General features: G+C 41.7%; 1 protein-coding gene across 3 annotated transcripts in view; it reads right to left on the reverse strand.

The window, feature by feature from the left end:
- Positions 1-3300: 3300 nt before the first annotated feature.
- Positions 3301-12500, reverse strand: part of LOC311352105 (plectin-like) — a 113280-nt gene continuing 104080 nt past the window's right edge. For all 3 annotated transcript variants that reach the window (XM_084472310.1, XM_084472308.1, XM_084472309.1), the window contains 3 exons: positions 4889-11921; positions 4264-4371; positions 3301-4098 (listed from right to left, as the gene is read on the reverse strand). In XM_084472310.1, coding sequence (XP_084328436.1) covers positions 5745-11921 — 6177 coding nt within the window. In that variant the 3' untranslated portion in view covers positions 3301-4098; positions 4264-4371; positions 4889-5744. The remainder of the gene's footprint in view (positions 4099-4263; positions 4372-4888; positions 11922-12500) is intronic.

The following is a 12500-nucleotide window of genomic DNA, read 5'->3' on the forward strand; positions in this document are numbered from 1 at the left end:
TTATTAAGATCAGTGCGTATTGTAAGAAACGGCATTAAGGGAGTATCATGTGTGTTGTCCAGGGACCTGCTCTAGTGTTTTTTTTATCAATAAGACATCAACACCAGTTTCTCAGATTTCAAGAGTTAGGAAAGGCCCAATTCTCAGAAAAATCCACGGACGTGGATAAGCCCTTTCCTGTAACACGTCCATTCTTCAATCAGCGAAAGGGGGGGAATTTCATTGAGAGATTAGAATTTGTTTTTTAAATAAGGCCCAACAGTATAAGATGTGCTGGTGCATGCCCAGCCGGCATTAAAGAGCAGGTGTGTGTGTGTGTGTGTGTGTGTGTGTCTCTCTCTCCTGTGTATTGTTGAGTGGGGCTGCACTGGTAAAGGGGAGAGGAGAGGGGTTTGGAGGATGGGGCGGGGTTAGCCCCATTCATGCGACTAACTAACGAGTCCCCCTAGGCCTGGACTGCTAGCAGCAGCCGAGCAGACCCGGGCTATTACCATGACAAAGGTCTGCGGTAGGATGCAGTGTGATAAAAAGATAAAAGCCCCCCCCCCCCTAACACTTGTGTTTTTTACTTCACACTCGCTCTCTCGCTGGCAGGAGGATAGCGAATCCCACACATTACGCATAACACAAGCAGACGGGGCTCTTCAGAATTCAAAATGAAAGAGAAGAATGAGGCCTTAATTATGGATAGGTTGATGTTATGATCATTATAAAATATGGATGCAAAAACCTAACTAAAGTTTTTGATAGAAGGATAGGGTTAAACTGGTTCTATCAAGTATTTCATCATTATTATGTTGAATTTGCAGTAAATCAAGAGAATATAATAATGGAATAACAAAACCATTACCTAATCCGGCATAGCAGGTTTATATCAATAAAACACAGAAATTCAAAGAAAGAGCATTTGTCACGTTTAAGCACACACTGCCCACAGGTGACTCCGCACCGGCAGCCACTCTGACACGTCAGCATGATGATATCGTCATCATTGGGGCTTTGTGATCCAAAAAGTGACAATGAGACTCTCACAATATCCAATATCTCACCAAGGAATTGTGTGTTTCTTCCATTTCTGGAATCAAAATGATGACCATGCGCCTTGCATCAAGCTTCTCCATGGTCAGATCGCTGTGACTGTCTGAGGATCTTGATCAGGTCTGTTTAGTTTTTTTGTCCAGCCTCTTCTGTGTATCCTCCCATCTGAGTCTAATGTCTTTTCAGAGCGCTCGCTCATGTGTGCAAAGGGCCTCCACCGCAGAGCCACGGCTCTCTGGCCCCGCCGTCCTGGGGCCCAGGCACAATAGGCTCGCAGCCGCCCAGCCTAATCCGCTGGAGCAACCTCAGGGAGAGGAGGGAGACCTCCTTGATGGTGGAGCCGGAAGGGGGGGGTCTGCCTCCTTGGAGATAGTCTGTTTAATTATATACCTTTTCCTTTCCAAATTTCCTCAAACACTCCTCTTTGATTTGGCCCCTGATTCCTCCCCATTGATCCTAACACGGTGTAGATGGGCATTCTTCTCCAGGGGGGAATTGGCTGCGGCAGACATGACGGTAGACTCATAAATGGGCCATGACTCATTTCTGACACTGATTCGTGGCTCATGTTCCTCCTGCCAGCACAATTGGGTTTCAAACGATCCTTTAAAGAATACATGCATTTTCAAAATGTCCAAAGGTCAGTTACAATACAGATTGGTTGTGACATTTCCACAGGATGAGGGTGTTTCACATCTGTGTGTTCCAGGCTGTGTGTGGGATACATTACATTATGAGGGAGAGTATATGTGAGGGAGGATGGTGAAGAACGACAAATAAAGGGATGTTAAGCAACGGGAAAGAATGACATGAAAAATAAGAGCAACAAGATAGAAACAGTAGAAACTTACAGTGGGGTCCAGGGGTGGAAGCCTCATCTCCATGTTGTTCAGCCAGTGTCTCAGAGCTCGGATTTGACCTCTGAACTCAGACTGCCACTGGCTCAAGTCGTCTGAGTCCTTCCTGAAGTGACAGACACAAACAGGACACAGCGACGGATCTTACACAGTACCGTACAGTCCATCAGTCCCGTCTGCCAAACTAACAATGAAGGCTTGTTCTGATATGCTTTATGCCCAGCATCAATCAGTCTCATAAAGTCTGTTTATATATTTATTTGAGTTTTCATTCAAAGGTGATGGAATAGGACAGCGTTTTTGCTTTGAGGTCATTGGGTTTTACTTCATCAATTCTTCAGGCGTCCTTATTGGAGGGTCTTTCAGCTGTTAACTTCAAACATGTTTTCTTTATAAGCCATACCCATATCTCTGATCTGTCGACGTAGGCATCAGTGACTCGGACAAAGTTAAACCTTCCTCCTGAAAGACAAAATCAAGTGACAAATTGATCCATGTGTCTCTTCATGGACTGGTGAAACTTGCTGAAATCTCTTATTGATGGCCTGATCGTTACTTCACAACACCAAACACTTGATGTGTGGGTACAATCTTCAGTTTACACTGCATATATTTACCATAGGACAATTACTATCTCTTCCTTTCCCTATTTGGCTGCTAACCAAAGGGTCCTTACCTCTATTGCACCAGTGTTTGATGCCAGGCTTGGCTGGGAATCATGCAGATCCATGTATCCAAGGGAGCCATCTAAGGAATTCTGGGAGTTCTGCTGTGTTCCATTGTTTGCAGCAGGCTCTTCCAAACCCAAAGGCTAATATTGACACAAATGGCAAATTGACAAAAATGCGTAGTAATGGTCAGAGACCCTCTTGAAATTATTGATTAAATAAAATTATGCAGTATAGACAAAGACATGATTTATATATGATTTATGTAGTGTTTAGGCAGCAACCCTCATAAAATAACACTATTTTGTTTTAATTGACTCACTTCTGTGAGGGACCAAAGAATAATACAAACATAGCATTGTGATTCACTGATGAGGTACAGTATTTATTATGTAATGTAGGAATGTAGCAATGTGTGTATGGCATCATTAAAATGCATGTCATTTTTTTATGAACTTGCATGAACAACAACAATTTGCATGAACCCCTTATGTATTCAATATGGCTGCTGATGAGCGAGGCGACATGACATATACTAAATCTAACACTGCCCTCATGTGGTAGACTGTCGACATACCAATAATCAAATACAAACAAAATCATAGTTCACCTGCACATTATTAGGATAGCTATCCTAGCATGGTATATGACATGTTCAGCTACTTTAGCTACACTTTTAATATTTTAAGGATTTATGTGTTGATTTTAAAAGTATGGACACCGGGAGAAGCTCTTCAGATAATGTTTATTTACATGAAAGTATTATAGCATGTTAATAAATCTTAAAACCATACATTAGAATCAACTCACCATACCATTAAAATAAAAATGTTTGCCCGGTGTAATCTTAATAAGTTGCAGATAACAATTACCCTTAATAACTAACCCGTCATGAAAGAAGAATCTTGGACATTTTAAATTTTTATTTATTTTACATCTTACGTCTGCCAAAAATATTATTTGCAAATAATATTTTAAAAATTAGTCACTCATGCAAGTCAAAACCATACCAAATCAAAAACTGAAAAAACACAATGACAACCAAACAAAATGTATACTGGAAGAAAGAGCAACAAACTACATAATGGTAAAGCATTGACGTTTTCAGATTGCAAAGTGAAAAGTGACATGAAATGGAGTAATAATATCAAACACATACATTCATGCAATATACTATTGCAGCAAAGATGCCACAGTCGATAAACTATATCATTAGCACTTTGGTTTGGCTGAGTTTACAGTAAAAGGAAAAAAGAAATACAAATACTTAGTGGACTTAAGACTACATAAATGAAGATGTACTGTACTATGGATTCAGCTAAACTCCATAAGCAAAATAAAACATATTTGTATGTGTGTGATGCTAGTGTTTGACTCAACACAAGGACATATTTACACAAATATTTCAAGTAACAAATGACAATTGTGAATGTAGATTATTCCCCAGAAAAGTATCCCAAGAAGGTCAGGCTCTCAACTCTCAACTCTTCCAATGTGATGTGCAACGGAAGAAACAGCATTACTCAATGGAAGATCTAGAAATAAAAAGTATGGATTTAGCAATAAAAAAAGAACATGCAGATGAAAAATGAACATTGAACACAAAAGTTAAACAAATGAAAACACAATGCAAGTAAACCATCAATGCAAAAAAGCTTAATAATAATGGTAGCGTCTATATGCTCAAAGTGGAGTTTTACCTCAATAGCTGGATGGGATTGATGATTGCTTTGAAAGCCACCACAGCAGACTGCTTCCTCCGAGTAATTGCTGGTGCTCCTGTGACTGAGTTTGAATGAATGATACAACTGTAAATGAGGGATAAGCGGCAATAATTAGAAACAGTACATGGAGACATGCAGACCGACAGACACAACAGACTTATAGTTGGATGGGCCACAATTATAATGCTCCTTGTCGATTTATTTATAAGTTATTGTTTTGATCAATTGATTGATTGAATTTAGTCACCAAATGTGTATGGTAACGCTAAAGGCAGCTCTCGTGAAATGATTATTCAACTATCCAAATTGTAACAGATACATTTTAGCCTGATTATTTTGATTCAGTTCCGATATATATGGATATAAAGTTAAATGTGTATATATATGTTTATATATATACAGTATATACAGTATATATATATATATATATATATATATATATATATATATATATATATATATACATATAAATAAAAGTATACAGGTAGATTGATGGAGAAATAGTGGTTGCAGAGTGATTTATAAATAATAAGAAATAGCAATAAATTATAGCAAAAAATAAACAATCCAAAACAAATGTGATGAGCAAATTTCCACTTACAAGAGCCAAAATAACAGGAGGCAGGTCAATGATGGAGAAGAGGTTCATGTCTGACATCTCCTTGGAACACTTTACTGGGACCACAACTTTATCGAGGGGGAAGGATATGAATGTTGTGTAGTGTGTAAGATGTTGGATGTAATGAAAACAAAGGTGAGTGAAAGTCCACTGAGTACAAGGGGCCGGATGGCAACGTACGTGAAGGCAATTGTAAAGAATTTCTCGTTTTCCTTGTACTTGTTTTTCTGTAGTGTGTGATTCTTAAGTGAATCTTTTGTGTTGTTGCCATTCACATATATATACAACATCTCTGCAACTTAAATGATAATTTCTTAGTTTGCCACTGAAAATAAAATCTATAAAAAAGTCAATCTCAATACAAAACAGAAATCTCTTAAAATGCTATCTGTTTTGGCACTTGTCAAGTTAATGTCAAAAAAGATAAAAATAGAGGGAGTATGAGTACATTTTAAAGAAAAAAATACGCTTTAAAAATAGATTTGTTTGACTTACATATAATATATGTATATATATATATTAGTTTCACAAAACATTAGTGTACATGTTTACCTATTCTGTAATGCAAAAAAGCTTAAAAAATATAAATTGATATATTTAGCAATAAACAAAAGTGTCTAAGATAATTCTAGCAAATCTTAAGGCATATGCTTAGACTGTTGAGAAACACATGTCCCTAATGTAGATAATTTCTAATATGGCCATGCAGAGGGGAAAAATAAATAATTTCTATCTTATTCTATACTATCATTCTGAATGGATTTATCAACTATCTAGAGTGCATCACTGTCATCTGGGTCGATTTCAAGATGTTAAAGGTGTAGTCGGCTAACCCATGTTAGAATCTACGACCATAGCCGGATGAGGAGTTTGAGAATGAAGAGGAGGAGAAGTTCATGCTAAATCCAGAGCCTGCATCAATGCTGCCCCTCCGAGAGCCTGTTCTAGATCCTGTCCTGGAGCCAGTCCGTGAGCCAGCAGCAGACGTTGCCCCACTGACATTATACGGGCTGTAGAGCCCCTTGCTAGACTGGGAGGCGGCCTCAAGCAGCTTGATGCCAGTTCCTTCCTCCACCATGCATCTGTCCATGGCATCTTTGAATGAGATTTTCAGCTTTGTTTTGGGGCAAGTTATATATTTTGAGTAAGCGTTGACATCCCTCAGCTTCTGGGCAGTGCGGGCATCAATTGAGCCCTTCTTGATGGAATCATCTAGTGACACTCTGCCTTCAACGTCTGGCTCAATAAGACCACCGGTGAGATACTGGATCTCCAGGAAACGCTGCCCAGCCTCATAATACAACCAGCCCTTCTTAAGAGCTTGGGAAGCAGACATCCGTTCTTTAGTTCTGGGGTCTTCAAATCCATTGTATGCTTTTTGGGCTAGGCTAAGTCGATCAACCATGATTTTATCGACAAGGCCTTTCTCCGTTGCTTCGGGAACAGGGAGTCGTTCCCCAGTGGTCGGGTCGATTATACCCCCCGTGCAGGCCTGGGCCTCGAGCAACCTCTGGCCTGTAATGTTGTCTACTAGGTTTCTGTGCATAGCTTCAGTGACAGAGACCTTTTCCAGGGTATCTGTGTCCAAGATCCCGGCAATTGGCCCAGTCTCTTCTGATGGATCATTCCATATCACCGCTGGTGCTTTAATGGTGGGTATGGGGCTCATAGCGAAAGAGGAGGAGGTGGATCCTGTGGTGGAACTAAACGATGATGTACGGGAACGGAATCCTCCCATGGTTCCCGAGAGCATTTCAGCAAATTCAGTGATTGACAAATTTCCGGAGCGGTATGTATCAAGCGAAGTCTTGTCAATGAGACCACGTGCAAGAGCGTCGTCAACGTCGTACTGTCTTCCTGATCTCCTGTCAATAATGACAGATTTTACAGTGCCATCTGAGGACGTCATTGTGATCTCTTCCCATTCGCACTCCTGCTCTGCTAGCTCCAGATAGGTCTGGTGATCGATGAGTCCCTTCTTGTAGGCTTCATACACCGTCATCTCCCTGCCTGTTTCTGGGTCCACGATGACAACTCTGCGCTTGCGAACGGATGACTTGGATGATGACTTCCCCTCGCGCTTTTTCTCCTTCAGGAGCAGAAGCACCAGGCCAGTGTCTGGGTCTGTGATGCACCTCTCCATGAGCCCAAGATATGTGAGGTTTTCTTCAGTGTTGGGATCAAAGAAGCCTTTGGTGTCATCAGATGGATCCGTGAGAATCTCATTCATCTCCTCATCAAACAGGCCACGTTTGTAGGCCACCTCTACAGGCAGACGATGACTTTCCTCTGGATCAATGATACCTCCTGTGGCAATCTGAGCCTCCAGGAGACGGATACCGTGATCTTTTAAGATCAGCCCCTTCTTCATGGCTTGGAACAGGGAAATAGTTTTCCCTGAATAAGGATCTCTGTATCCAGTAACTGCTCTCTCAGCAGATAGGAGCTTGTCTTTGAATTCTGGCCCAACAATCCCCATTCTGACAGATTCATGGACGGTCAGTTTCAGGTTCTTAATTGGATCGATGACATAACCTGTGGCAGCTTGGGCCTCGAGCAGTTCAAAGGCAGTGCCTGGCCTGATCATGTTTTTCTTCATGGCCTGATAAATGGACAGACGGTCCATCGTGTTCTCCACATGCACTCCGGCAATACAGCTGGTTCCCTCAAGGTATCTTGATAGTCTAGCACTAACCTCTTCCACTGTTATAAGACCTTCTTTCAACTGAGTGGCCGTCTCCTCGTCAATGATCTGTGAACGTAGGAGTTCTTCCAGTGTAATCTGTTTTCTCAAACCCTTGAACGTCAACCTCTTATCTCCAAGTGACAGAAGACGCAGTCCACCTACCAGCTTGCATCTCTTAAGCAACTGAGAATATGACAGTTTTTCCTCTGTGACCGGGTCAACAAATCCTTTGACGTCATCACTCAGTCTTTCGTTGGTCTCCTTGTTGATGTAACCTCTTTTCAGAGCAATGTCTGCAGGTAGATGGAATTGGAACTCAGGATCTATGATGCCCCCGGTGGAATTTTGAGCCTCTAGCATTTTCAGAGCATAATCCTCCAGCACTAAGTCCTTCTTCATGGCTTGGAAGAGAGAGATAATTTTCCCACTGTATGGATCTTTGTATCCTGTCACTGCTCTTTCGGCTGAAAGAAGTTTGTCATGGATTTCAGGGCCAACTACACCCTTGCGAACGGCCTCGTCAACAGTCAGTGTTTCATTTTTGACTGGATCAATAATAAATCCTGTAGCGGCTTGTGCCTCCAAGAGGCTGAGAGCAACTTCTGGCTTCAAGAAACCTCTCTTCATTGCTTGGTAAATGCTCAATTTAGCACTAGTGTCTGTCGTTACACCAGCAACACAGCCTGTGCCATAGAGATACTGCTTCACATCAGTCATTTCCATTACATCACGGACCTCTCGCTTGCCTGACTTTAGGAGGTTGTACAACTCTACATTAATGATTCGAGCATTGTACAGCTCTTCGATGGTTATCCTTCTCCTTATTGTTGTGCAGGACATGGGACCATCATTCATGATGATCTCTCTCTGCTCCATGATCTCAATTATTATTATGATCATGCGCTCTTTGGTGATGTTACCAGAGCGATACTCATCCATGAGCCTCTGCCTTTCCTTCTCTGGAAGAAGATTGGAATTCATGACATCCCAGAGGTTCATGGACTCTCCAGTCAGGCCCTCAATTGGAATGTCCATTTTGGTGTCGGCAAGATCACTCTGCGTTTGTTCTTCAGTGTAGAGGTATGTTTTCTCCACAATAACGGGAGTAGGAGACTGGGGCTTTGAGAGGGGAAGAAGGTACATTCCTGTCTCTGGGTCTTTTGTGCACTTTTCTCTCAGCTGTTTGTAGGTTACATGACCATCAGTTTCTGGGTCTGAGAATACTTTGTTGTCATCTGATGGTTCAGAGAGCGCCTTCACAATGTCTTTACTGAATATGTTGATTTTACAAGCAATGTCAATTGGGACACGGTGACTTTTAACCGGCTCAATAATTCCTCCAGTGACCATCTGTGCTTCCAAAAATGGCATTGCATGCTCTTTCAGAACAAGGTCTTTTTCCATTGCCTCAAACAGGGAGATTTTGTTGCCAGTGAAAGGATCTTTGTAGCCAGTGACCGCTTTTTCTGCAGAGAGGAGTTTTTCATGTAATTCAGGGCCAACAAGGCCTGATTTAACTGCTTCGTCTACAGACAGGCACTGGTTGTTCACTGGATCTGTAATGAAGCCAGTTGCAGCTTGGGCCTCAAGAAGTGAAAGGCCTGTGTCATGTCTCAGGAGATTTCTCTTCATGGCTTGATAAATGCTGATTTTCTCTTGTGTTGTTTCAAGATACAGCCCAGCAATGCTGTCAGAGCCCTGGAGGAATTTATTCACATTAGGATTGGCACTGACCTCTTTAGGTGTTGTTTTGCCTTCCTGGATACGGCCAAAGGTTTCCTTGTCAATGATTTTGGAATTAAACAGGGATTCAGCTGGGACTGGTGCTCTGAGACCCTTGAAACTGATCTGTTGTTCTTTCTTGGCCTCTTTCTCATCTACAACTGTGATCACAATCCTTATGATCTTTTCAATTGTAATCTTCCCAGACCTGTACTGTTTGATTAGGTCCAGTCTTTGTTCCTCAGTTAGATATTCAGAGTTAATAATTTCCCAAATGTTTATCTTTCTCCCTTTGTATGGCCCTGAATTCATCTCCACAGTTGCCTGAGTCAATGCCTCTTTTGTCTGGGACTCTGTATATTTCTGAATTTCCTTTGAACTGATTGCTTGATCGGACAGGGGTAGAAGTGGGAGACCTGTTTTCTTGTCAGCAATGCATCTTGCAAACAGCTGTGAGTAAGTGACTTGTTCCTGTGTGTTGGGGTCAAAGAAGTGTTGATTTTCCTCTGTGGGTTTGTTTAGAAGCTGGCTAGTCTCATTATCAAAGAAGCCTCTTTTACAGGCAACTTCTTGTGGGATGTGGTGGCTTTTAACAGGGTCAATGATGCCACCTGTGGTCAGTTGGGCATCTAGAAGTCGCATCCCTTGTTCTGTAGGAATGAGATCTTTCTTCATTGCCTCAAACAGAGATACAGTCTGTCCACTGTAAGGGTCCTTATATCCAGTTACAGCTCTCTCTGCAGATAAAAGTTTTTCATGCAGCTCGGGTCCAACGATACCTGCTTTGACAGCCTCATCGACAGTATGCTTCTGATTATTTACAGGATCAATAACATACCCTGATCCTGCTTGGGCCTCAAGCATATGCAAGGCAGGTGCTGGCCACATGATGTCCTTCTTCATAGCTTGATAGAAGGACATTGTCTCGTGGGTTGACTCGATCAGTACTCCTGCAATACAGTTTGTGCCCTTCAGCGCTGTTTTGACTGCTTTTGTGTCTGACACTTCTTGGATGGTCTTCTTTCCAGTCTGAAGCTTGTTGTAGAGATCTTTGTCAATGATTTTGGATTCCAGAAGCTCAGTAGCAGGAACAGGTGCTCTCAGGCCATCAAAGGCAATCTCATTCTTCTTCTCTTTTTCCTCAGCAACAGTTATCACAATTTTTATGATCTTTTCTATTGTTATTTTTCCTGTCTTGTATTGACGGAGTAGGTCCTTTTTCTGGTCCTCTGTGAAGTATTCAGAATTTATAATTTCCCAGATTGTGACAGTCTTTCCTTGGAATTTCCCGAATGGCACAGACACATGTGTTTTGCTGAACACATCCTTTGTCTCCTCCTCTGTAAAGATGCTTGAGCATTGAGCTGCCTTATCTGTAATTGGCAGGAGTAAAAGACCAGTGTCAGGGTCAGTGGCACACCTTCCCATCAGCTGAGAATATGTCAGGGGTTCTTGTGTGCTTGGGTCAAAGTATCCCTTGGTGTCATCTGAAGCATTCTCCAAGCTCTTGCTCATTTCTGCATCAAAGTGACCTTGTTTGAAAGCTAATTCTTTGGGAACACGGTGGCTATTGATAGGGTCAATAATGCCTCCAGTGGCAAGCTGAGCCTCAAGGATTCGGACAGCATGATCGTGTTCAATTAGGCCCTTCTTCATAGCCTCAAAGGCAGAAATTTTGCCACCAGTGTATGGATCTTTATAGCCAATCACAGCCCTTTCGGCAAGCAGCATTTTATTATGCAGCTCTGGACCTATTAGGCTTTCCTTGACAGCCTCATTGACAGAAAGTTTCTTGTTTTGAATGGGGTCAATTATGTAACCTGTGGCTGCCTGTGCCTCAAGAAGAATCATAGCTGTACCTGGAGTTATCTTCTTCTCTTTTGAGGCTTGGTATATTGACATTTTCTGATGGGTTGGTGACAACAGGCCAGCAATAGAGTTCTTTCCTTTGAGGATGCCTTTGAGTTTTTCAGACTGTCCAAGTTCTTGCACATTGGTTTTGCCCTTCTTCAGCTTGTCAAACTCTTTTTTGGTCAGGAGGCCAACCTCATGGAGCCTGCTGGCTGGAACCTTTTCTCGAATGCCATCGAAAGCCAGAGGATCTGTCTTCCCACTATCCATAGCATCGACACCTTGGCCGTTTTGGACACTCTTGGTTGGTACCACCATCTGAGCTTCAGTTGCTTTTTGAGCCAGAATTTCAAGCTCTTTGCTCTTCTGATCTCTCTCAAGCTGCTCTAGTTTGTCACGCAGATTCTGGTTCTCCAATCCGAGTACCCGTTCCTGCTCGAGCCTCTGCCTCTCTAGTTCTTGCATCTCCTTTTGCTTGTTAAGCATCTCTATCTCAGCCTCTTTTTGCTTGTTGAGGGCAGCATTCATGTTGGCCTGGAGCTTTTGCTTCTCTGCCTCCATCTGCTTTTTTTGGCGCTCCTGCTCATCTTGGAGGGCTTTGGCCTTTTTGACCTCTTCTTCAAACTGGCTTTCCAGTTTCTTTTTCTCATCTTCAATGAGTTTCTCTTTCTTAAGGAGCATCTCCTTCTCTGAGAGGAAAGACTGCTGGAGCATTGTTTTCTCGTGCTCAATCTGTTTCTGCTGAGCATCAGATATCTGGATGAGAGAGACAAAAAATATAGTTAGGATATGATTTAATTGCCACAAAATTCTCCAAACATTAAATATATTTATTTTAACAATGGTTATTTTTTTGTAGAATGCACTCTGCTTATGCATATGGGCTCTTGTCAGTCTAGTCATCGCATTCCATGTATTTATTTTTGTATTAAACCTCAATTATTTCTTTGCCTTATCAAGATAAGAGGCCAACATATATTTAAATCAATGGGAAATGTATGCTCAATTATTCAGTCTCTCCTTGGTACTAGCATAATGACATAAATCCACGTTAATAATTTGGATTTATTGAAAAGGCAAATTTTATCACATGGTGACATTGTGCTAGAGGATATTCGGAACAGCTTTGCATTGAAACCGTTCTTTACATAGTCATTCATAATACCCATGTAATAACTATTAACCAAATCGTTTTTTGTCTTTTGATTTCCCTCAACGGCATGTAAGTAGTTGACCATCTGTGGGAGAAGTCTCATGGGTTGAACAAGGCTGTTAACATTGCACCCAGAGGCTAATCCAATGATGTGAAATTTTGTTAGGTGATTATCGTTCTAG

This window comes from Micromesistius poutassou (assembly GCF_964030765.1).
Source record: "Micromesistius poutassou genome assembly, chromosome: 8".
Taxonomy (NCBI): domain Eukaryota; kingdom Metazoa; phylum Chordata; class Actinopteri; order Gadiformes; family Gadidae; genus Micromesistius; species Micromesistius poutassou.